The 26,212-nt window shown below is 43.6% G+C and overlaps 2 protein-coding genes across 2 annotated transcripts in view; both read left to right on the forward strand.

Annotated features, from left to right (window-relative positions):
* notch2 (notch receptor 2) overlaps positions 1–11,521 on the forward strand; it is a 55,939-nt gene extending 44,418 nt beyond the window's left edge. The window contains exons 25-34 of the mRNA XM_039002461.1: positions 165–709; positions 1,354–1,707; positions 1,827–1,969; positions 2,190–2,394; positions 5,129–5,210; positions 5,313–5,466; positions 5,585–5,904; positions 6,030–6,177; positions 7,721–7,818; positions 7,983–11,521. Coding sequence (XP_038858389.1) covers positions 165–709; positions 1,354–1,707; positions 1,827–1,969; positions 2,190–2,394; positions 5,129–5,210; positions 5,313–5,466; positions 5,585–5,904; positions 6,030–6,177; positions 7,721–7,818; positions 7,983–9,359 — 3,426 coding nt within the window. The 3' untranslated portion in view covers positions 9,360–11,521. The remainder of the gene's footprint in view (positions 1–164; positions 710–1,353; positions 1,708–1,826; positions 1,970–2,189; positions 2,395–5,128; positions 5,211–5,312; positions 5,467–5,584; positions 5,905–6,029; positions 6,178–7,720; positions 7,819–7,982) is intronic.
* A 511-nt stretch (positions 11,522–12,032) lies between these two features.
* Positions 12,033–25,992, forward strand: slc35a3a (solute carrier family 35 member A3a). Its single transcript, XM_039002462.1, has 8 exons — positions 12,033–12,403; positions 12,991–13,203; positions 13,373–13,527; positions 19,466–19,588; positions 19,698–19,872; positions 20,367–20,485; positions 24,547–24,680; positions 24,792–25,992. Exons 2-8 carry the CDS (start codon positions 13,014–13,016, stop codon positions 24,880–24,882), a joined length of 987 nt encoding a protein of 328 aa, XP_038858390.1. The 5' UTR covers positions 12,033–12,403; positions 12,991–13,013; the 3' UTR covers positions 24,883–25,992.
* The last annotated feature ends 220 nt before the right edge of the window (positions 25,993–26,212 follow it).

Consider the following 26,212-nt stretch of genomic DNA (forward strand, 5'->3'; position numbering starts at 1 on the left):
TGAGAAACAGCAGTGTTCTAGGAAGAGACCAAACATTCTCACAGGTTTTCTGACTAGTCAACTGCAGGAATGTATGTTATGAATGTAAAACCCGGTCCACAGGTGTCTGTCCAGCCAGTCAGTTCACATGTCTGACGCCTTCTCTGTCTCATCTCTTTACTCAGAGTTTCACTGGCTTCAACTGTGGAGAGGTAGAGGGCTACAACTGTGCCCAGCTGCGTTGTCAGAACGGTGGGCACTGCCAGGATTCTCAGGGTGGTCATCTGCACTGCCGTTGCCAGCCAGGCTTCAGTGGGTCGCGCTGCGAGACCGTCCACAGCTGCCAGAACCGGCCCTGTTTGAATGGAGGCACCTGTATGAAGGACCCACACAACCCATACCAGTACAGCTGTCGCTGCCCAGCCCACTTCTCAGGCAGGCACTGTGAGAATGTCATCTTCGACCAGTCCCCCCGCACCCCCTCCTGCCCTTATGTAGAGTGTGAGCAGCGGTCCGGGGATAAGGTGTGTGACCCGCAGTGCAACAACCATGAGTGCCAGTGGGACGGAGGGGACTGTTCTCTACATTGGCGCCGGCCATGGGTCAACTGCACCGCCTCCGTGCCCTGCTGGGAGCTGTTCCGCAACGGCCGCTGTGACCACGAGTGTGACAACTCTGGCTGCCTCTTCGACAGCTTTGAGTGTCAAGAGAGCACAAAGTCCTACTGCAAGTATGTACAAGAGTTGTTAACAACATAAACACATCAATACACATGTTTATTAGGTACACCCATCTAGTACCGGGTCAAACCCCCCTTTGCCACCAGAACAGCTTGAATTCTTCAGGGCATGGAAATGTTGCTCAATTGGTATCAAGGGACCTTAACGTGTGTCAGGAAAACATTCCCCAAACCATTACACCACCGCCACCAGCCTGTACTGTTGACACCAGGTGGGATGGGGCCATGGACTCATGCTGCTTACGCCAAATCCTGACTCATCAGCCATCAGCATGACGCAACAAGAACTGGGATTCATCGGACCAGGCAGTGTTTTTCCACTCCTCAATTGTCCAGTGTTGTTGATCACTCGTTTTGCCCATTCTAACGTTCAATCGAACAGTAACTGAATGCCTTGATGCCTGTCTGCTTTATATAACAAGCCACGGCCAAGTGACTCACTGTCTGTAGGAGCGAGCCATTATTGTGAACCTAATAAACTGGCCACTGAGTGTATATGTCTTATTAAGAGATTATTAAGATTATTACAAGAAAATGTATACAATAAATTCAGATTTAAATGCTTTTTAACCCATAGGAACTCCTAGTGTCTTCTAAATTCCCTAACCCCTCCCTCTCCCCTTTCCTATCTACAGGTATGATGACTACTGTGCGGACCACTATGCCAACAAGATCTGTGACAAGAGCTGTAACACAGAGGCATGTGGCTGGGATGGCCTGGACTGCTCTGAGGACACCCCTGCTAAGGTGGTTGACGGCACGCTGGTGATCGTAGTATTACTGCAGCCTGAGGAGCTGCTGGGAGACGTGAGAGGCTTCCTGCGCTCCCTGGGAACCCTGCTGCACACCAACCTCCGTGTCAAGATGGACGCCCAGCAGAAACTCATGGTGTATCCTTACTATGGCCTGGAGCACGACAACGCCATTGAAGGACAGTCTGCTACAATGAAACGTAGAGGCAAACGGGAGCTGGACAAGGAGGTTATCGGGTAAGGAGATGTCTTTATCCTGACTGTCTCTCTCTCTTTCACTGCTAGATAAGATTAAGTGTGTATAGTCCTCCATGTTGTGAAGTAAGCCTCACCGAAGTTGTGTGTGTTTGTTGCAGGTCTAAGGTTTACCTGGAGATCGATAACCGAGAGTGTGCTGAGAGCTCCATGGACTGTTTCTCCAGCACAGAGCTGGCTGCATCTTTCATAGCTGCAGAGTACCTGAAGTCTGCGCTGCCCTACCCTGTGGTCTCTGTCGACAGTAAGTCCCTCTACTTTTTCCCATTGTGACACCTCTAAACCACCCTAATGGTAATGTTACATCAGCACACACTTCATTATCTTTGACTACAGACCTGATTAAACTTACTTATCATGTTCTTTGGTAAAAATGGACACTTTGCTCCGTTACTCATGCTCTGAATGCAGAGCCCATTTCAGATAGCGTCACCTAGTTAAGAGCTCCATGTCTCCTCCTCCAGGTGACCATATGGACCCCCAGAAGCCCCCCTTCATGCTGTACCTGGCTGTGGGAGCAGCTGTCATCATCCTGCTCATCCTGGTGCTGGGTGTGCTGGCCGCCAAGAGGAAACGCAAACACGGCATCCTCTGGCTCCCCGATGGCTTCCTGGCCAAGAAAGACGACAAGAGGAGAGAGCCCCTGGGCCAGGACGACTTCGGCATGAAGTGAGTGTAGAAAAGACAGAGGTTGAGTCCGAAATGGCACCCTATTCCCTGTACAGTGCACTACTTTTGACCAGGGCCTGCGTATGGTCTATATATACAGTGCATTCGAAAAGTATTCAGACCCCTTGAATTTTTCCACATTCTGTTACTTTACAGCCTTATTTTAAAATGTATTAAATTTGTTTTTTCCTCATCAATCTACACACAATACCCCATACATTTTAGCATATTTGTATATTTAAAAAGAAAAATGAAATCACATTTACTTAAGTATTCAGACCCTTCACTTCATTGAAGCACCTTTGGCAGCGATTACAGCCTCAAGTCTTCTTGGGTAAGCTTGGCATACTTGTATTTGGGGAATTTCTCCCATTCTTCTCTGCAGATCCTCTCAAGCTCTGTCAGGTTGGATGGGGAGCGTCGCTGCACAGCTATTTTCAGGTCTTTCCAGAGATGTTCGATCGGGTTCAAGTCCGGGCTCTGGCTGGACCACTCAAGGACATTCAGAGACTTGTCCTGACTTGTCCCACTCCTGCGTTGTTTTGGTTGTGTGCTTAGGGTTGTTAAAAAATGTATTGAACCATTATTTAACTAGGCAAGTCAGTTAAGAACAAATTCTTATTTACATTGACGGCCTAACAAAAGGCCTGTTGGATGGTGAACCTTTGCCCCAGTCTGAGGTCCTGAGTGCTCAGGAGCAGGTTTTCATCAAGGATCTCTCTGTACTTTACGCCGTTCGTCTTTCCCTTGATCCTGACTAGTCTCCCAGTCCCTGCCGCTGAAAAACATCTCCATAGCATGATGCCAGGTTTCAACCAGACGTGACGCTTTAAGTTCAAATAGTTAAATCTTCATCAGACCAGAGAATCTTGTTTCTCATGGTCTGAGAGTCCTTCAGGTGCCTTTTGGCAAAACTCCAAGCGGACTGTCATGTGCATTTTACTGAGGAGTGGCTTCCGTCTGGCCACTCTACCATAAAGGCCTGATTGGTGGTGTGCTGCAGAGATGGTTGTCCTTCTGGAAGGTTTCCCATCTCCACAGAGGAACCCTGGAGCTCTGTCAGAGTGACCATCGGGTTCTTGGTCACCTCCCTGACCAAGGCCCTTCTCCCCCAATTGCTCAGTTTGATCGGGCAGCCAGCTCTAGGAAGGTTCTTGGTGGTTCCAAACTTCTTCCATTTAAGAATGATGGAGGCCACTGTGTTCTTGGGGACCTTCAATGCTGCAGACATGTTTTGGTACCCTTCCACAGATCTGTCCCTTGACACAATCAGTCCTGTCTCGGAGATCTACGGACAATACCTTCGACCTCATGGCTTGGTTTTTGATTTGACATGCATTGTCAACTGTGGGACCTTATATAGACAGGTGGGTGCCTTTCTAATCATGTCTAATCATGATGGATTCATGGTGGACTCCAATAAATTTCAATTTCAAGTCTCATAGCAAAGGGTCCGAATACTTATGTAAATAAGGTATTCCTGTTTTGGTTTTGCAACAAATTAAAAAAAAAAAAATGTTTTCGCTTTGTCATTATGGGGTATTGTGTGTAGATTGATGAGGATAATATATATATTTTTAATCCATTTTAGAATAAGGCTGTAATGTAACAAAATGTGGAAAAAGTCAAGGGGTCTGAATACTTTCCGAATGCACTGTATATACTGAACTAAATATAAACGCAACATACGACAATTTCAAAGATTTTACTGAGTTACAGTTCATATAAGGAAATCAGTCAATTGAAATAAATTCAATAGGCCCTAATCTATTGATTTCACATGACTCTGTATACAGATAGTCGCCGGCAGGGTAGCGGCAGGGTAGCCTAGTGGATAGAGCGTTGGACTAGCAGGTTGCAAGTTCAAATCTCCGAGCTGACAAGGTACAAATCTGTCGTTTTGCCCCTGAACAAGGCAGTTAACCCACTGTTCCTAGGCCGTCATTGAAAATAAGAATTTGTTCTGAACTGACTTGCCTAGTTAAATAAAGGTAAAATAAATTAAAAAAATAAACAAAATATGCATCTGTTGGTCACAGATACCCTTTAAAAAAAGTGGGGATGTGGATCAGAAAACCAGTAAGTATCTGGTGTGACCACCATTTGCCTCATGCAGTGCGACACATCTCCTTCACATAGAGTTGATCAGGCTGATGATTGTGGCACGTGGAATGTTGACCTACTTCTCTTCAATGGCTGTGCTAAGTTGCTGGATATTGGCGGGAACTGAAACGCTGTCGTACACGTCAATCCAGAGCATCCCAAACATGCACATTGGGTGACATCTCTGGTGAGTACGCAGGCCATGGAAGAACTGGGACATTTTCAGCTTACAGGAATTGTGTTCAGATCCTTGCGACATAGATCTGTGCATTATCATGCTGAAACATGAGGTGATGGCGGTGGATGAATGGCACAACAATGGTCCTCAGGATCTCGTCATGGTTTCTCTGTGCATTCAAATTGCCATCAATAAAATGCAATCATGTTTGATGTCCATAACTTTTATTTCAGCTCATGAAACATGAGACCAGCAACTTCACATGTTGTGCTTTTTTTGTTTATATTACATTTCGGCACTATACTGGGAATGAAGACAAATAGTGTACCTCCATACAGTACCGTATGTTCAAACTGGTACTGAACTGAGAAAAATGTTTGACCAATGTACCATAATGTAGATCCTCATTTTCCTGATCCACACTCTGTCTTCTTCTTCCTCTCCTCCCTGCAGGAACTTCAAGACCCAGGATGGAGGGATGATGGACGGAGGCCAGAGATGGATGGAAGAGGAGGCTCCGCCCAAGAAACCAAGGGTGAGAATGAGAAAGGAGAGAGACATTTTGGGTCAGAAGGCTCACCAGTTGCATACCAGCATGATGTATTCAGTTAGTATCTCAACATCTCCTCTCCCCCAGACTGAGGACAAGCCCCTGCTGCCACTGGGTGTGGATGGAGGAGTGGACCGACGGGAGTGGACTTTACAACACCACAAGGCTGCTGACATCTCTCTCACTCCACCACAGGCTGATCTGGAAGCAGACTGCCTTGATGTCAATGTCAAAGGACCAGGTAGAGTTTAAGGTTGATTAGGATTGTTGTCAATCAAGTATAAGGATACCTGACTGATTGCCCTTGGTGTAACTGTATAATTTTTTACTCTGAACCAAATTGGAAAATTCTCTTCCAGATGGCTTTACCCCCCTGATGCTGGCTTCTCTACGAAACGGAGGGGCGTCTGATTGCGGCCTGCAGGCAGAGGAGGAAGAGGAGAGTGGGGGAGATGAGCCAGGACCCAACGTCATCTCAGACCTCATCACCCAGGGTGCAACACTCATAGCCCAGACAGATCGCACCGGTGAGACGGCACTCCACCTGGCTGCTCGCTACGCCCGGGCCGATGCCGCCAAAAGGCTGCTGGATGCTGGGGCAGATGCCAATGCTCACGACAACATGGGTCGCACACCTCTCCACGCTGCTGTGGCAGCCGATGCCCAGGGAGTGTTCCAGGTAAGAGGCTTCAAAGACACTCTTATTAGAGCAGTAGATTAACTAGTGCTGGTACTGTGCTCACATGGGCAAAGGTTGAAAAATCATATTGAGCTTATTGAGTTAACACTCTGTTCCGTTCTCAGATCCTGATCCGTAACCGGGCCACCGAGTTGGATGCCAGGATGAACGATGGCACCACACCTCTGATCCTGGCTGCCAGGCTGGCTGTGGAGGGCATGGTGGAGGAACTGGTCCACTGCCACGCGGACATCAATGCTGTCGACGACCACGGTGAGCCCTGGCATTGTTTTTACATGTATATTGTATATCAAGGGTCTCTAACAGGTTGATCGTGAGCTACCAGTAGCTCGCAGCCCACCTATGAGTAGCTCGGGAAAAAAATCTCAAAATACATGGAATTTTTCACGTGCTCCACCTCAAACTATCATCAACAAATCACACAAGTATCAGACACCGCAGGGTCCCAGCTACTATCTAATCAATGCAACACTGACATTATCCCACCCCTGGTTAGCCACTATTGGCTTAAATAGCCAAATCTAACACAATATCTGCCAATTAATTTCCAGCAATATTGCCCCAGTCTGTCTGTCTGTGTGTTGTGTGCTTTTGTCTATCACTCCGTGTGTAGCCAGTTGATGTGACAACTATCTTGTGGGTTGACCGAAATACTTTCCCCAAATCCTCAATTAAAGGTTAGCTGCAAAGTAGGCTTACCAGGCTTAAGTATATATTTTGTATCTATTGTTATTTGCTAACTTTGCAGTGAAATTAGCATCGGCAGTACAGAACCATCGCTAGACCGGCACATTAGATGGAACATTCCTCACTCGTTAGATGTGCAATTAAAGGGGAAATAAATCAAAAGATTTAAATGTGTTAGTTTTCTTTCAGACCCCAAAAACGTGTCTTCCGGTGTGATTTAAGCATTGACATGGACTCAGAACATCCAATTTCATTGTTTCTCAATTAACAATTGTAATTTTGAGTGAAAAACTAACTAAATCTCAAACCAGGAAAAATAAAACTGAGAACATAATTTGGGAAAATATGAAACTGCATTTGGGAAAAAATACCAGATTTGATAGGGTCCCCTAGGGGCCCATTATTTTACCAGGTATATTGGCAGAAAACATAGTGCACTACTTTCTATTGTATACTAAGGACCTGGGGAAGAGTTGTAGGGGAGAAGAGAAGAATGTGCCAAATTGAAAGCTTAAAAAAAATGTTGCTCTCATGCTAGAAAAGGTTGGAAAGACCCCTGTATGTTTTTACATTATTTTATACAGTTAATCACATTGGGATGAGAGACTTGTCCTAAACTGAGACTAACTGTTCAGTAATACTATACATAGGAAATATTGTTTTAGCCATTTTCTCACTGAGTGGTGCCATACAGAGCAAGAAATAGGGAAACGAATGGGAATGGAGTCCAATTACCATTATAGTACGATTAGAGCTGGGTCTTTAGTTTGCGTTGCGGTTTTGTCATTTGCATTTCCGTCATGCTATTGCTCGAGAACCATAACAGAGCAATTTTGCATATTTGTCTCAATGACCGGTATTCTTTCTCTCTCTCTCTCTCTCTCTCTCTCTCTCTCTCTCTCTCTCTCTCTCTCTCTCTCTCTCTCTCTCTCTCTCTCTCTCTCTCTCTCTCTCTCTCTCTCTCTCTCTCTCTCTCTCTCTCTCTCTCTCTCTCTCTCTCTCTCTCTCTCTCTCTCTCTCTCTCTCTCTCTCTCTCTCTCTCTCTCTCTCTCTCTCTCTCTCTCTTTCTCTTTCTTTCTCTCTCTCTTTCTCTCTCTTTCTCTCTCAGGTAAGTCTGCCCTGCACTGGGCAGCTGCTGTGAACAATGTGGAGGCCACCCTAGTGCTGCTGAAGAATGGAGCCAACAGAGACATGCAGGACAACAAGGTTTGTATTTCACATCCCCGTCCTGTTTTGCACGAGTTTTCCTACCTCAAACGTAGCTTTTATGTCAAGCTTTGTCCCATATTCTATCACTTTAGTATCATTTTTTATTAGCTTTGCACATTTACATGTCTTCATGGGTTGTTTTGCCTGTTGTGTTCATCCAGGAGGAGACCCCATTGTTCCTGGCAGCCAGAGAGGGTAGTTTTGAGGCGGCCCAGGTTCTGCTGGACCACTACTCTAATAGGGACATCACAGACCACCTGGACCGGCTGCCCCGTGACACCGCACAGGAGCGCATGCACCACGACATTGTACGTCTGCTCGATCAGTACAACCTGGTCCACAGCCCTCACAACGGCCCCAACCACATGGGCGGGGGAGTGGGACACTCCCGGGTCTGTGGGGGCAACGGAGCGGGCTACATGGGCATGCGGCCCGGGCCCCAGGGCAAGAAGAGCAGGCGGGGAGGGGGGAAGGTTGGAGGTTCGGGCGGGGGTACAGCCAAAGAGCTGAAAGACATGAAGGCTAAGCGGAGGAAGAAGCCAACAGGAGGAGAAGGGCCTGCAGTGGGAGCTGTTGGAGGAGCCAATGGCAACGGCACTAAAGCTGCAGGAGGGCTGTCAGAGAGCTCAGTCACCATGTCTCCTGTGGACTCCCTGGAGTCTCCACACTCGTACACAGGAGATGCTGCCGTGGCATCCAACACGGCCAACTCTCCTCCTCTCCTGAGCAGCCCCTCCTCTAGGCCCCTGCTGCCTCCCGTCAGCCACATGCTGGGCCAACAGCAGAGCTGGCTGGGTTTGAAGCATGGATACGGCGGCCACATGTTCAGCCTCCTCCCCCAGCAGATGGGTAACGGCCATTCTGGTATTTCCCAGCACCACGGCCAAGGCCTGCTCACCCCCATGAATGTCACCATGAGCCGCGAGCAACTGCCTCCCATCGTTACCTTCCAGATGATGGCACCGGGGGGCGGGCAAGCCCTGCTGAAGCAGCCCCAGCCTGGGCAGGTGCAGTCACAGGGGCAAAACCAGGGCCAGCCCCGCTCTCAGCAGGGCCCTACTCACCTGCACTGCACCCAGGGCATGATGTACCAGATGCCCGGCGTGGGCCTCCAGCACAGCCTCCCCCACTCTCACAGCCTGGCCCACAGCCACGGCATGGTGCATGATGGCCAGTCCCGCCAGCAGCTCCCTCCATATCAGGCTATCCAGAGCCCCGTGGATAAGTACCCCACCCCTCCCTCTCAGCACAGCTACGCCACCGCTGGCTCGGAGGGCACCACCCCGGGGCACCCGGCTCACCCGCCCAGTGAGCACCCGTACCTCACCCCCTCCCCCGAGTCCCCTGACCCCTGGTCCTCCTCCTCCCCCCACTCCAACTCAGACTGGTCTGACGTCACCACCAGCCCCACCCCCCTGGGGAACCCCCATGCACTGCCGCCTCCCCGCCACACACATATTCCAGAGCAGCCACAGTCCCAGCAGACACAACAGAACCCCCAGCAGCATCAGCATGGCAACATGCAGGTGTTTGTATAAATGAGGACTCTCTTAAAGCGCCCAACTCTTAAAAATGTTGTTGATCTTTGTAGTTAAACTACAACACTTAAACTCTTATCCGTCACTTCTTTCATAATTTGTTTTTGTCTTATCGTCTCTCTGGTTACAGTAATCACTTTTACACTTCATTGTTACATGCTTTTCTTCCATTTTGCACTTAAAGATAGAGTGTATAGTCTGGTTTGAGCATTGCTAACTAAAACCAAAAACTGTTTGAGTACCTTGGACAGTTTGAAAGTGACTGATCATCAGAAATCAAATAAGGAACCAGAGCCAAACAGTTATCATGTCATGTAAGGAAAATGGACTGTTCACGAAGGCACCCAGACAGAATCGACATTGGATATTCTTCATTTGGCTTAATCGGCTTCTTTTTGTCATCCCTTTTGGGCCGTTTCTTTTGGCTGAGCCTTATTTTTGACATTTTTGAAGGACATATTTGCTCATTTAATATTTTATCGTTTTCATTCACTTTGTTTTATGTAGACCTGCCAATGACATACTAATGTTTCTTTGAAAATGAACTCTACTTTTTATATGATGGGTCCGTTCACTTATGTTAAGTTGTGTTCTTTAAGTAAAAACGTAGGATTTGTATTCTGGAATGTTTCTTAGTAGGATGTGGTGAGGCTATTTTGAGGGGCTGTCGTCGTGTGCTTAGAAAGATACACACAAGCTAAAAACATAGATACATCTCTTCAATGTTTGGTTCTAAGCTAAACTGTGGTGTAAATAGTTGTCATATAAGTCACTGTATTCTTTTTCATTCTTGCTTCTGTTACAGTGTAGCCTCTGTACTCCCCCACACCCTGGGAGGGATGTTAGTAAGTTGTGGCTGTGGTGTTTCTGTGTCAGGAGAATCTGTGTTACTGAAGAGTTTAACATTTATGGATACAAAATAATATATGGTGACTGATGAAATACCAGATGAAAGAGAAAGGCATAATTGGATGTTGCACTATGTCTCTCTATAGATGGTCTTTCACCATAGGGGTTTCACTATGGTGTGTACAATACGATGAATATGCTTGACACCACCAAGCCAACCACCTTAGTAAGTTACCACTGTTAAAGAACAAGGTTTGACTATGATACCTGTTACTTTTAAAGCTGTTATTACTATTCTATTTTACATGAATATTGTTGTATATTATCACTTCTCTCAACAGTTTGACTGGTTCTGAAGTTGTACTTTTTTTGTTTGATATGGCAGTTGCTTTTTCCCCAAAATCATTTAATCACCTTTTTGCTTAATTACAATCAGTGTATTGGTGCACCTTCTTTAATTGTTTTGTGATTCATAAGCCAAGTCTGAATATGTTTAAGATATTTGTTTTGTAATGAGTATTTTTGTTTTCGTAATGTTTCTCATATGAGCACAGCCTTATGTGACCACTCTGTGACTACAGACAATCATTGATTGTTTCTATTTTGCACCGTTAAATGGAACATCAATGTCTCCAAGACCAAATTTACTTGTTAGCCAAAAACTCATTGCAATTCATTGTAGATCCACAACATTGTTCACAGTTTAAAGTGTTGATTGGAAATGTTGCATTTGGATGTATTGTCTAATCGAAGTAGATTATTGCCACAATGTATTCTAGATTCATGTATTTTGACAGAGCAAGATCCAAATACACACACTCACACCTGACAAGGTGATTTGCAGTCAATCATTATAAGTCTGTTATGATAAGGTATATTGTTTTGTGAAAAGTGCCTCTATGAGCAAACCACAAACCAAAGTCATTTCCCGTTCCCCATCTCTGGCACTTAATATCCTCCACTACAAATGACTTCCAATGTGCTATCTCTGGGTCCAGGCCTTTTGGCTCATTGGACCATCAATCCACGTGATCAAATCAGCAGAGCTCATGGAGCATGGTATTTACACGTAAATGCCTCATTATTCAAGGCTATTTTTTACATGCTGTATATAAACTATTTTTGTATGTTTATTGTTCTTTATTTTTCTGTTAACCATATACATGTTATATGAATGAAGTAGTTTCCCCTCATGTTTGTATAATGTAGAAGGTACCTGTTTATAAAGAACAAAACCTATCTAATTGAAATAAACCAAACAAATGATCAAGTGCATATTATATACATAAATAAAGTCCGACTTTTCAGATCCATCTGCCTATTGTGCATGTGTCATTCATTCATGGTTATTCAAAGGAATTTTTTAAAGATATGAAAACAAATACAACGGTTTAATTACAACAAATTGTGCTCTGTATTACACTGAACAAATTCAGTGATAAAGCAATCAAAGCAAAGCATTGATATTATGCTGCTTGGCAGACAATTTTATCCAAAGTGACTTACACAGTTTAAATGTATGCACTCACTGTACTGTATGTGATCTCTGGGGGGATTGAAGCCATAACTTTACCAATGGAGCCAGGAGGAACACGCAGGATGTAAACCATAGTTGCCTCAAACCACATTTCATGTGACCTTACTTGCCAGTATGAGCATATTTGAATGATGCCTAGACAGAAATCTTACATATAGTAAAGAGCCGATTCATCTAAAACTCACAAACAATGCCACCACAGTTTGCAGCAGAAACCTGTCCACCGGATAGAGATATAATTAATTTTATTTCTATGGTCAACCCATCCAGCAGACGGCAGTAGAGAGCGGGCGGAAGGTTAGTTCTTGGTGTTCTGAGCAGATGAGGAAGCAAAAATACTGTACAAGGAAGTAAAATCATACGAAATGCTTTTGACTTAGCTATGTCGTTGCAACTTTAGAATATATACTGTCATAACGCAGACAACAATTATGGCATTATGGACAACAACATCGGTATGAAGGGGCAATGGTAGAATCCCGTTGCTGTTAGCCAGCCTGGGTCAATGGACGCGAGGACTTGAACTGTGGATAAGTTACCTGGCTAGCTACTAACAGACAGCTGAGCTCATTAGCTAGCGCTATAGCTCTCGCTTGAAGAATTACGGCTCAAGTTCAACAACTTTTGTATTACCTAGCTAGCTTTCCAGCGCTACCAGGTAGGTCTACTAGTCTTGCACTATCAAACTGTATGAGATTGGGTCAGTGTCTCGAGCGTAACGTTATCTTGCCTGCTTCCTTGTTGATGAATGATTAGACACCTGCGCTAGCTAGCTAGCCAACTTTCTTGGAATGTGTCACTTGCTTTGACTGTAATCAAACTGAATTAAAAGTTGAAGTATTAAGTTGATCATTGAATGGTTAGCTTTCTGTCATTTGTTCAATGTAGCCTGACTTGTTTTGTCTAATCCTCATTGGAAGGGATTCTCCAATCATGAGAAGGTCCAAACGCACCTCTCACACTACAAATGAAAGGTAGTTCGTCTTTGATGGACAAGGAAACTGTCAGTATGGCATTTGCTGGTGCCCCTGATCTTGTGGACAAAGAGAGGATTGTGTGTTGCTGTTTGTTAGCCAGCAGGCGGAGGCCAGCTTGGCTGCTGGGCTACAGTGTCAGTGTGAGCAAATGTTTCTTCACAACCACTGAAGCTTGTCTCCAGTGCCAGACCACAGGAGCAAGAGTTGCAGCCATTTGACCCATCGGTCCTTCCTTTGAATGTTTTAAGACTGTCCCCTCTCCCTGCAGACTGACTCCCGTCTGTCCCCAACATGGCATCCTCCAGGCTGAAGTACCTGTCTCTGGGGGTGCTGGTGTTCCAGACCACCTCTCTGGTGCTGACCATGCGCTACTCCCGCACCCTGCAGGGGGACGGTCACCGCTACCTGGCCTCCTCGGCTGTGGTGGTGGCTGAGTTCATGAAGATCATTACCTGTTTGCTGCTCGTCTTCAAGGAGCACAGTGAGTGGTCTGGATAGAGCTGTCTACTTCCCATCTGCAGTATAGGAAAATAAGACTTTGTGTTTATGTATAAATTTAGGCCTAGAGGAAGACGCATGGAAGGGTTATGCAAGTTATATCTCGGTATCTAACTTTCCCTCTATCTACACCTCTCTCCTGTATGGCACAGGCTACAGTGTTCGGGCTCTGAGCAGTATTCTGAGGCAGGAGATAGCCCACAAACCTATAGAGACCCTGAAGCTGGCCATTCCTTCTGGGATCTACACCCTACAGAACAACCTGCTCTACGTGGCTCTGTCTAACCTAGATGCTGCCACCTACCAGGTAGAACAGCCTGTTATGGAGTGTGTTTTTCTCACCATCTCTACACACAATGCCCCATAATGACAAAGTGAAACATTTTTGCAAATGTATTGAAAATGAAATGCACAAATACCTCATTTACATAAGTATTCACACCATGAGTCATCACCTTTGGCAGTGATTATAGCTGTGACTCTTTCTGGGTAAGACTAAGAGCTCCTGGATTGTACAATATATTCAAGGTCTGTCAAGTTGGTTGTTCATCATTATTAGACAGCCATTTTCATGTCTTGCCATAGATTTTCAAGACGATTTAAGTCAAAACTGTAACTAGGCCACTCAGGAACATTCAATGTCGTCTTGGTAAGCTACTCCAGTGTATATTTGTTCTTGTGTTTTAGGTTATTGTCCTACTGAAAGGTGAATTTCTATCACATTGTCTGTTGGAAAACAGACTGAACCAGGTTTTCCTCTAGTATTTTGCCTGTACTTAGCTCTATCCCATTTCTTTTTATCTGAAAAAAACTCCCTAGTCCTTGCCAATTACAAGCACACCCATAACATGCAGCCTAGTCTCATAGACATTTACATTTACATTTAAGTCATTTAGCAGACGCTCTTATCCAGAGCGACTTACAAATTGGAAAGTTCATACATATTCATCCTGGTCCCCCCGTGGGGAATGAACCCACAACCCTGGCGTTGCAAGCGCCATGCTCTACCAACTGAGCCACACGGGACCGTGTATAGACTATACATAACATAGAAATTGTAAATCCAGAACAGTCAAATTAGTATGATATGTTACATTTGGTATGGTTAACTAAGACATATGCTAACTTAAGGCAAAAACGAAAGGACTGGAACATCTAGCAAACTAAAGGTTGCGTGTTCAAGTCTCATCACGGACAACTTTAGCAACTTTTTAACTACTTACTACTTTTTAGCTACAGCTTCGATTGCCCTTTGCTTGAATTCCGTCCCCAAAAAATACTCACTAAGTACATTTCAGGTCTGCTGAGTGCAAACTTGAACGTTGTGAAAATTCTGTGCAACTTCCAGCACACAGAGGCTGTACCTGCTTTTAAGTTAGATTTAACAGTGGCCAAGAATGCTAATGTGGCTATTTGATCATAATGTTGGCCTACCATAAAAAGCAATGGAGAAAATGCATCTCATAACATTTTTATATAGAAATAGCTGTTCTATCATTCAGCCTACAGTAGCAGCCAATGTGTGGTGTTCAATGTAGGCCTACATTCCATGAGACATTTGAAAGAAACATGCAGGGCTTGACATTAACCTGTTTATCCACTTGACCTTCAGACAAGGAGGTGACTGAAAATATTGTTATTTGGTGCAAGAACCCACTTTACAAAGTAAAACGCATTATTACAGACAATCAGACACATTTTGCTACCCGCTGCCTATTGGTTACTTAGCTTATTCAAGCCTGTCTCAAAATACAACACTGCCCCTTTAAGGCAAAAAAAATAGCTCTTTATCTGACTTGCTTTTCAAAGATGTCTAGAAATGTACATATTTTGTGCTCTTGTAGGAAGCAATCACCCCCCTATTGCTAACTACAAATGATCTGTAACTGGGCTAATAACTCACTAAATAGCTAAATATATTAATAGAACGTGGCTACATGCAGCTCTCTGATCTCAAAACAGGCATCTTCTACTCACGACTGCTCATGCTGTAAATACAGTCCAGTTCAAAGTAAATGGCACAGATCCATATATAACAATGGTCTATTTGCATATATGGCTACTGCTGCGCTGATTGTTTATGCTGCACTGGTCTGTGTAGAATATGTCAATGCATATGGAATCTTACTCCCATGCATTCTGCCTACAACAAAATCTCGTGCATAGTTAGTTTTGTTTTGGTATGTTGCATTTGAAAGTGGCTAATATTGCATTTATTCGATGACAATTGCTGCAGTAAAGGGAAACGTTGATAGTGTTAACAGGGAAAACGCTCAGAAAAGTGCTACCAACGTTTTCTGAGTCAAGATCACTTTTTGAGTCAAAATGCAAGCCGAGATCTAGCCTATGCAATATTAACCAATTACAAACAATACTGTAACAATTAGGTTGTTGTAGTAAGCTATAGGCCCAATACATTATCACCGCATATTGGCTTTGCTTGAATTGCCCTACCAATGCATTGTTGTTTGGGCCATTTTTTAAAATTATTTCGAAATTTGAGGTAGGTTATATGATCACACTGGCAATAGATCCGTTGCTGTATTACTTGTGAGGCACAGCTGAGTGCGCATACATAAAAAAAAAAAAGCTTTTCATTTGTATTTTGCTGGTGCCTGCATCTAATGGTCAGTCTAATGGGAGAGAGCAGCAGACTGAGGGTCCGCCTCAACATCCTTCCGCTCTCCCTTCACAAAAAGGGACACCGTCTTCCAGCTGATGGCGAAACGCAAGTCGCATCTCATTATTTCTGCCTCATGCACAAATTCATGTTACGCCTATGAACAGGGAAAGGGAAATATTCCTCGACATTAAAAAAAAACAAGACGCTAATAATAACAACAACGTAAGCCGATAGACTTTCCTACTTATTTACATTGCATTCGGAAAGTATTCAGACCCCTTGACTTTTTCCACATTTTGGCACGTTACAGCCTTATTCTTAAATTTATTAAATTGTTCTTTTTCCTCATCAATCTACACAGAATACCCAATAATGACAAAGCAAAAACAACTTTTTAAGACATTTTTGCAAACGTATTAAAAATAAAAAACAGAAATATACATTTTACATAAGTGTTCAGACCCTTTACTCAGTACTTTGTTGAAGCACCTTTGGCAGCAATTATAGCCCAGAGTCTTGTTGGGTATGACGCTACAAGCTTGGCACACCTGTATTTGGGGAGATTCTCCCATTCTTCTCTGCAGATTCTCTCAAGCTCTGTCAGGTTGGATGGGAAGCATCGCTGCACAGCTATTTTCAGGTATCTCCAGAGATGTTAGATCGGGTTCAAGTCTGGGCTCTGGCTGGGCCACTCAGCCAGACTTGTCCCGAAGCCACTCCTGCATTGTCTTGGCTGTGTGCTTAGGGTCGTTGTCTTGTTGGAAGGTGAACCTTTGCCCCAGTCTGAGGTCCTGAGCAGGTTTTCATCAAGGATCTCTCTGTACTTTGCTCTGTTCATCTATCCGATTCCCTCGATCCTGACTAGTCTCCCAGTCCCTGCTGCTGAAAAACATCCCACAGCATGATGCTGCCACCACAATGCTTCACTGTAGGGTGGTGCTAAGTTTCCTTCAGACGTGACGCTTGGCATTCAGGCCAAAGAGTTCAATCTTGGTTTCATCAGACCAGAGAATCTTGTTTCTGAGAGTCCTTTAGATGCCTTTTGGCAAACTCCAAGTGGGCTGTCATGTGCCTTTTCCTGAGGAGTGGCTTCCGTCTGGCCACTCACCATAAAGGCCTGATTGGTGGAGTGCTGCAGAGATGTTTGTCCTTCTGGAAGGTTCTCCCATCTCCACAAATGAACTCTGGAGCTCTGTCAGAGTGACCATCGGGTTCTTGGTCATCTCTCTGACCAAGGCCCTTCTCCCCCGATTTTCCTCAATTTGGCCGGGCAGCCAGCACTAGAAACAGTCTTGGTGGTTCCAAACATCTTCCATTTTAGAATGATGTAGGCCACTGTGTTCTTAGGGACCTTCAATGCTGCAGAAATGTTTTGGTACCCTTCCCCAGACCTGTGCCTCGACACCATCCTGTCTCGGAGCTCTACGGACAATTCCTTCGACCTCATGGCTTGGATTTTGATCTGACATGCATTGTCAACTGTGGGACCTTGTATAGACAGGCGTGTGCCTTTCCAAATCATGTCCAATAAGTTGAATTTACCACAGGTAGACTCCAAGTTGTAGAAACATCTCAAGGATAATCAATGGAAACAGGATGCACCTGAGCTCAATTTTGAGTCTCCTAGCAAAGTGTCTTAAGGTATTTCTGTTTTTTTCTGTATTGTGTGTAGATTGAGATGTTTTTTATTTAATCCATTTTAGAATAAGGCTGTAACGTAACAAAATGTATAAAAAGGGAAGGGGTCTGAATACTTTCCGAATGCACTGTATTACTGCTGCAGTGCTTGTTGTAGCGCAGTGGAATAGGAAGAATGTGCATTTTATTTAACACTTTTATAAAGTGTTGACAGTGCTGAGAAAGAACTTAAACATGAACTCACTCATAAAAACAGCAGCTTTTTGCTGTATTCGTTGGCAGTCTCTAGTAATGGTTTTAAAATCTCACAGTATCAACTTTGCTGTAGCTTTATGTGTGCTAAATTACTGCAGACACTGTCATCTGAGCCATCCGATTGGCCAGCGGTAGGCCTATAATGCACTTGATTTGCTCTCCGGGCACATCGGGAAGGCAGAGTTTGTACCTTCAGACACATGTAATGGTTCAAAATGGCAACAATTTGCCTACCTGGCGCGCAGGGCAGCTGAATCGGGTGCACCTACCGCCAACATCCCCAGACTAAATAAAAAGATGTCGGAACACAAGGCTTTATCATTGGGTTCTTTACAGAAATGTTTGGTGATTGACTAGGAATGCTTTGGAGATCGACCACTGGATCGTGATCGACCAGTTGGTGACCATTGCTCTAGAAAGTTGAGTGAAGTTCAGTCTCGTGCTTCTCTCTGTGGGCTGATATTTCTTCTGCGTCGCAGTCTCGGGGCTACTGCGTGCAGCTTTAGAGGGAACATTGTTTGCAACTACTTAGCATGTTAGCTAACCCTTCCCCTAACCATAACCCTTCCCCCTAACCTTAATCCTTTAACATAATACCCTAGCCTAGCAAACATTAGCCACTACAAATTGGAATTTGTAACATATCATACAAAATGGATGCTAGACATCCAAAAATGAATACATACCATAGGAAATGTAACATATCATACTAAATGGAGTGTCTCGGATTTACGTGTACAGAATAATACGAAATGCTCTGAGACCAGGTTGTAACATGATGAAGCCATCACCATACTTGAAAAAATAAAGAGTTTGGTTTGCCCCGAACATATCACTTTGTCTTCAGGACATAAAGTGAATTTCTTTGCCACATTTTTAGCAGTTTTACTTTAGTGCCTTATTGAAAACAGGATGCATGTTTTTCAATATTCTTATTCTGTATAGGGTTTCTTATTTTCACTCTGTAATTTAGATTAGTATTGTGGAGTAACTGCAAGGTTGTTGATCCATCCTCAGTTTTCTCCTATCACAGCCAATAAACTCTGTAACTGTTTTAAAGTCACCATTGGCCTCCTGGTGAAATCCCTGAGTTTCCTTCCTCTCTGGCAACTGAGTTAGGAAGGATGCCTGTATGCTTGTAGTGACTGGGTGTATTGATACACCATCCAATGTGTAATTAATAACTTCATCATGCTCAAAGGGATATTCAATGTATGCTTTTTATTTTATTTTTACCAGTCTACCAATAGGTGCCCTTCATTGCGAGGCATTGGAAAACCTACCTGGTCCTTTTTGGTTGAATCTGTGTTTGAAACCTTACAGATAATTGTCTATGTGTGGGGAAACAGAGTCATTCAAAATCATGTTAAACACTATTGCATACAGAGTGAGTCCATCCAACTTCTTATGTGACTTGTTAAGCAAATCTTTACTCCTGAACTAATTTAGGCTTCTCCATAACAAGTGTGTTTGAATACTATTTGACTCCTTTCAGCTTTTCATTTTTAATTAATTTGTTACAATTTCAAAAAAACATCATTCCTGTTTGACATTATGGGGTATTGTGTGTAGGCCAGTGACAAATAGTAAGTTCAGGCTGTAACACAACACAATGTGGAAAAAGTCAAGGGGTGTGAATACTGAAGGCACTGTATTAGTGTCTGGGGTAGTATACTTTTTATGGTCTCTAAATGGTGTCCCCTGTTTTCCCCTTGTCTGTCTCCACCAGGTGACCTACCAGCTGAAGATCCTCACCACAGCTCTCTTCTCAGTGTCCATGCTGGGCCGGAGACTGGGTGTGTACCAGTGGCTCTCCCTACTCATCCTCATGGCTGGAGTTGCACTTGTGCAGGTAAACTCTACTCCAACTCCTTTACAATCCACTTTTTTTTTTAACCTGCATTTTACACACTCCAGTGTGTTTGTATCTTTATGTTTGTGTGTGTGTGTCCAATGTCTAGTGGCCCTCTGAGTCCCTTGGGGCCCCTGAGAAGGAGCAGCTGTCTGCGGGGTCCCAGTTTGTTGGCGTGGCGGCGGTGCTGGTGGCCTGCTTCTCCAGTGGCTTTGCTGGCGTTTACTTTGAGAAGATCCTCAAAGAGACAAAACAGAGTGTCTGGGTCCGCAACATCCAACTGGGTCAGTATGAAACGGTTCTACTATACTAGGGTTGTAAGGGCACTTTCTGTCCCAGAATTACTCTGTTATTATCAAATAAATAATTTATGACAGAGCTCTAGTACTGTGTCTTTGAAGTGACGTTTTAGTGTTCCTTCCTCCTCACTGCGTTTTTTTCTCAGTGCCAAATGAGTCTTCCTGCTGAGTGTTTTTTTTTTTTTTTTTAACAGCTGAACATGTGAAGCGTGTGTTAATTCTCCTGTGATTAATTTCCTGGTGTGAACTTGTGCTAGTTTTCTGTATAGAGTTTCTGCATCGAAAATGCTGCATTCATCCTCATACACATTGGATGAGACTAGTGTTTTATCATTAATGTCTATGGATGTAGTTTTTTTCAGTCAATCACTGCAGGTTATTGTTTTTGATGAAAGCTGGCAGGGTTACGTTAAATCCATTTTCCTATCATTCATATTCGGTTCAAACTCATATCATCTGACCTGTTTGTCTGTGTGTAGGAATGTTTGGCCTGGTGTTTGGTCTGATGGGGATGTTTGCGTACGATGGGGAGAGGGTCCAAGAGTCTGGGATGTTCCAGGGATACAACACAGTCACCTGGATAGTGGTGGCTCTGCAGGTACATCTCACTATTATTTGTTTTACTTCACCTGTGAGCTGCAGGTAAAATGTAGTCAGTATGTACTGTTAGTTCACAAGCTACAAATGTGAAGAAATTGTGTTGTTAGATTCTAAATAAACAGAGTAAAACTCACGGACGACTAGTAAAGATCAAACCAAGTTTATTCACCCACTGGGTCACACCGCTGCATAAGATAAAGACATATTTACACAAGCACTGGTATTTAAACCTTACTCCTATGCTGAGGCATCTCACACATCTGGACAGCCAATACATCTCTGTTGCTCGACAGGACTTTAGTGATGCCTGTTCTTTCTCACTTCTTCTGCCCTGACCTGACCTTGGCCCAAATTCCTCACTCTTCCCCAACTCACGGTTGTCCTGTTGACTTGTACCAGACTGTGGCCCTTTTCTCCATAGGATACATGATGCCTAACAATAACATGTTCTGACAGAATGTAAACATTCTGCGTTCCCCTCTCTCCCTCAGTAACATGGAATAAGGATATTTCAAGTTTAAAAGTCAGAACCAGTCGTTGCCAAAACTTTTGAGAATGACACAAATATTAATTTCTTCAAGGTTTACTGCTTCAGTGTCTTCAGATATTTTTGTCAGATTCTTACTATGGAATGCTGAAGTATAATTACAAGCATTTCATAAGTGTCAAAAGCTTTTATTGATAATTACATAAAGTTGATGCAAAGAGTCAATATTTGCAGTGTTGACCCTTCTTTTTCAAGACCTCTGCAATCCGTCCTGGCATGCTGTCAATTAACTTCTAGGCCACATCTTGACTGATGGCAGCCCATTCTTGCATAGTCAATGCTTGGAGTTTGTCAGATTTTGTGGGGTTTTGTTTGTCCACCTGTCTCTTGAGGATTGACCACAAGTTCTCAATGGGATTAAGGTCTGGGGAGTTTCCTGACCATGGACCCAAAATATCAATGTTTTGTTCCCCGAGCCACTTAGTTATCACTTTTGCCTTATGGCAAGGTGCTCCATCATGCTGGAAAAGGCATTGTTCGTCACCAAACTGTTCCTGGATGGTTGGGAGAAGTTGCTCTCGTAGGGTGTGTTGGTACCATTCTTTATTCATGGCTGTGTTCTTAGGCAAAATTGTGAGTGAGCCCACTCCCTTGGCTGAGAAGCAACCCCACACATGAATGGTCTCAGGATGCTTTACTGTTGGCATGACACAGGACTGATGGTAGCGCTCACCTTGTCTTCTCTGGACAAGCTTTTTTCCGGATGCCCCAAACAATCAGAAAGAGGATTCATCAGAGAAAGTTACTTTACCCCAGTCCTCAGCAGTCCAATCCCTGTACCTTTTGCAGAATATCAGTCTGTCCCTGATGTTTTTCCTGGAGAGAAGTGGCTTCTTTGCTGCCCTTCTTGACACCAGGCCATCCTCCAAAGGTCTTTGCCTCACTGTTAGAGGTCGAACGATTATGATTTTTCAAATCCGATACCGATTTAAATTTAATTGTATTTATTTATTTGTAATAATGACAATTACAACAATACTGAATGAACACTTATTTTAACTTAATATAATACATCAATAATATAAATTTAGCCTCAAATAAATAATGAAACATGTTCAATTTGGTTTAAATAATGCGAAAACAAAGTGTTGGCGAAGAAAGTAAAAGTGCAATATGTGCCATGTAAAAAAGCTAATGTTTAATTTCCTTGCTCAGAACATATGAAAGCTGGTGGTTCCTTTTAACTTGAGTCTTCAATATTCCCAGGTAAGAAGTTTTAGGTTGTAGTTATTATAGGAATTATAGGACTATTTATCTCTATACCATATGTATTTCATATACCTTTGACTATTGGATGTTCTTATAGGCACTTTAGTATTGCCAGTGTAACAGTATAGCTTCCGTCCCTCTCCTCGCCCCTACCTGGAACCAGGAACACATCGGAAGCCTAACCCTACTTCAAGGTCTGATCGAGTGCCGTCACCGATTGAAACGCTATTAGCGTGTACCCCACTAACTAGCTAGCCATTTCACATCGGTTACACCAGCCTAATCTCGGAAGTTGATAGGCTTGAAGTCATAAACAGCTCAATGCTTGAAGCACAACGAAGAGCTGCTGGCAAACGCACGTAAGTGCTGTTTGAATGAATGCTTACGAGCCTGCTTCTGCCTACCACCGCTCAGACTGCTCTATCAAATATCAAATCATAGACTTAATTATAACATAATAACACACAGAAATACGAGCCTTAGGTCATTAATATGGTCAAATCCAGAAACTATCATTTCGAAAACAAAACGTTTATTCTTTCAGTGAAATACGGAACCGTTCTGTATTTTATCTAACGGGTGGCATCCCTAAGTCTAAATATTGCAGTTACATTGTACAGCCTTCAATGTTATGTCATAATTATGTACAATTCTGGCAAATTAATTACGGTCTTTGTTAGGAATAAATGGTCTTCACACAGTTCACAACGAGCCAGGCGGCCCAAACTGCTGCATATACCCTGACTGCTTGCAAGGAACGCAAGAGAAGTGACACAATTTCCCTAGTTAAAAGAAAGTCATGTTAGTAGGCCATATTAACTAAATATGCAGGTTTAAAAATATATACTTGTGTATTGAATTTAAAGGCATTGATATTTATGGTTAAGCACACATTGGTGCAACGACAGTGCTTTTTTCGCGAATGCGCTTGTTAAATCCTCAGTAGGCTGTGATTTGATGAGAAATTAACAGGCACCGCATCGATTATATGCAATGCAGGACACGCTAGATAAACTAGTAATATCATCAACCATGTGTAGTTAACTAGTGATTATGTTAAGGTTGATTGTTTTTTATAAGATAAGTTTAATGCTAGCTAGCAACTTACCTTGGCTTCTTGCTGCACTCGCGTAACAGGTAGTCAGCCTGCCACTCAGGATCCTCGTGGAGTGCAATGGAAGGCAGGTGGTTAGAGCGTTGGACTAGTAACCGGAAGGTTGCAAGATCGAATCCCCGAGCTGACAAGGTAAAAATCTGTCGTTCTGCCCCTGAACAAGGCAGTTAACCCACCGTTCCTAGGTCGTCATTGAAAATAATGTGTTCTTAACTGACTTGCCTAGTTAAATAAAATAAAAATGTTTTTTTTAATGTAACGGCCACAATCGGTGTCCAAAAATTCAGATTACCGATTGTTATGAAAACTTGAAATCGGCCCTAATTAATCGGCCATTCCGATTAATCGGTCGACCTCTACTCACTGTGCGTGCAGATGCACTCACACCTGCCTGCTGCCATTCCTGAGCAAGCTCTGTACTGGTGGTGCCTCGATCCCGCAGCAGAATCAACTTTAGGAGACGGTCCTGGCACTTGCTGGACTTTCTTGGGTGCCCTGAAGCCTTCACAACAATTGAACCGCTCTCCTTGAAGTTATTGATGATCCGATAAATGGTTTATTTAGGTGCAATCTTACTGGCAGCAATATCCTTGCCTGTGAAGCCCTTTTTGTGCATAGCAATGATGACGGCACGTGTTTCCTTGCAGGTAACCATGGTTGACAGAGGAAAAGCAATGATTCCAAGCACCACCCTCCTTTTGAAGCTTCCAGTCTGTTATTCGAACTCAATCAGCATGACCGAGTTATCTCCAGCCTTGTCCTCGTCAACACTCACACCTGTGTTAACGAGAGAATCACTGACATGATGTCAGCTGGTCCTTTTGTGGCAGGGCTGAAATGCAGTGGAAATGTTTTTGGGGCATTCAGTTCATTTGCATGGCAAAGAGGGACTTTGCAATTCATCTGATCACTCTTCATAACATTCTGGAGTATATGCAAATTGCCATCATACAAACTGAGGCAGCAGACTTTGTGAAAATTAACATTTGTCATTCTCCAAACTTTTGGCCACGACTGTACAGTTTTAAGTGAAAATTCTTGCACTGTTAATCATGTTGAATGAATATTGCCATGCCTCTTGACTAAGGTGCTATTGCTTGATCTCGTTCCAATTTTGTGAGCTTATTAGTATTATAGTGTCCCTTTGCCCACTGCTCATCCAGTCCATATCTGGTGTGTGTTTCTCTAGGCACTAGGAGGGCTGGTTATAGCAGCTGTCATCAAGTATGCAGACAACATCCTGAAGGGTTTCGCTACGTCACTCTCTATCATTCTGTCAACACTCATATCCTACTTCTGGCTGCAGGACTTCGACCCAACTAGGTTCTCACACAACACACACATTCTCTCTTGAGCCGGGTTATTTTAATTACCTAATTGAATGTCGCTTGTCTCTGACACGTAATGCTGTGTCTTGTCTTGTGTCTTCTCCAGTGTGTTCTTCATGGGTGCAGTGCTGGTCATCGTGGCCACCTTCCTGTATGGCTACGAGGGCAAGCCCTCCCCCAACCCCAGTCGTGCCTAGGGGACATCGCAGAGGGAAAAAAGGAGGACCGAAAGAGAGGTCAGGTAAAAGAAGATATGAGGAGAGATGAGAAGAAGAAAGTGGAGAGGAAGAGGGAAGTGGAGTGAAGGACACTAGACTAGTGGCATTGAGATGGGCCTCTGACACCATGAAGTGCATCAACTATGAAATGTGACCAGGAAGTAGCCAGACAAGGCTGTTCCTCACCATGGTTACCACTACAGAGAAATACACCCATGAGAAATAGACCCATGAGTCATGACCAAGCTGAGCAGTGTACTGGTCAGCCAGCTTACCGCACTGGGCCAAAACTGTCTTAATGTTACTGTCATCAGCTCAATCATGAAGATGATGGGTAAAACAAAGACACCATAATGTTCACACATGACTTGTGACAATAGTCCAGATGTATTGGACTCCGAAGACATACTGATGAACTGTGTTGCTGTCTCACTGCTGTAGAACTCAGTTTGTGGGTCGTTCCACGAAATGAGTGCCTTTTGCCCCCCTTTGATATTTTAAGTAAACATGGGGCACCAATATTACATTTTTAAGAGTCTGTTATATTAATTGAAGTGCCCTTTTGTGTAAATACTGTATTTCTAAAGATGATTATTTATTTAATGTGAGTAGTTATTCATTTACGTCTTTCCCTAATTTTAAGGTCAACCCTGTTACCTGAACTTAAAGAAACACTGAACATCTAATAGTCAAACCACAGTGTAAAAAAAGCTGGTTCTACTCTTTTTGGCCATTTTCTGTCACAAGGGGTTTTATGGCTGTTTTTAAGATTAAATCGTCAACCCTGTTACTTTAATTGGCCCTTACTATAGTATTTTTTTGAGATGGGAAAATTAGTTTTTATTAAGTTGAACATGTGGTCTTTGACAGAGTGTTAAAATTACGTGAAATCAAACTTCTTTTTTCCAAGTTTTCCAAGTTACACTACTCAAAAGGCACCCAATTGGTGAAACGACCCTTGTACTTTTCCTCTCTTTGTCATCACTTGATTTGTTTGTTATTTGGGGAAGCGGGTAAGGATGACTTTGTTACTGTATTTACCAATCATGAGGAACGCACGTCCATAAAGAAAATGTTTCCTACATCAAAGACGAGTGTGTCATTTAGAAATTCTACAAGTGCTCTGATCCAAGAGATGCAAACACAGTCACACTCATGCTCTCCCTATTATATCTGACAGTAATACATCTTCTGAGTGCATATTGTGCATGAGACCTATAGCTCAGAGGATGAACTGATTCCACGGACCCTCTGTCAACACTGAAACATGAATACGCAGCAGCCGTGTGTACACTGGCAGTGTGCGACT

This window comes from Salvelinus namaycush, chromosome 10 (genome assembly GCF_016432855.1).
Source record: "Salvelinus namaycush isolate Seneca chromosome 10, SaNama_1.0, whole genome shotgun sequence".
In the NCBI taxonomy this organism is placed as follows: Eukaryota; Metazoa; Chordata; class Actinopteri; order Salmoniformes; family Salmonidae; genus Salvelinus; species Salvelinus namaycush.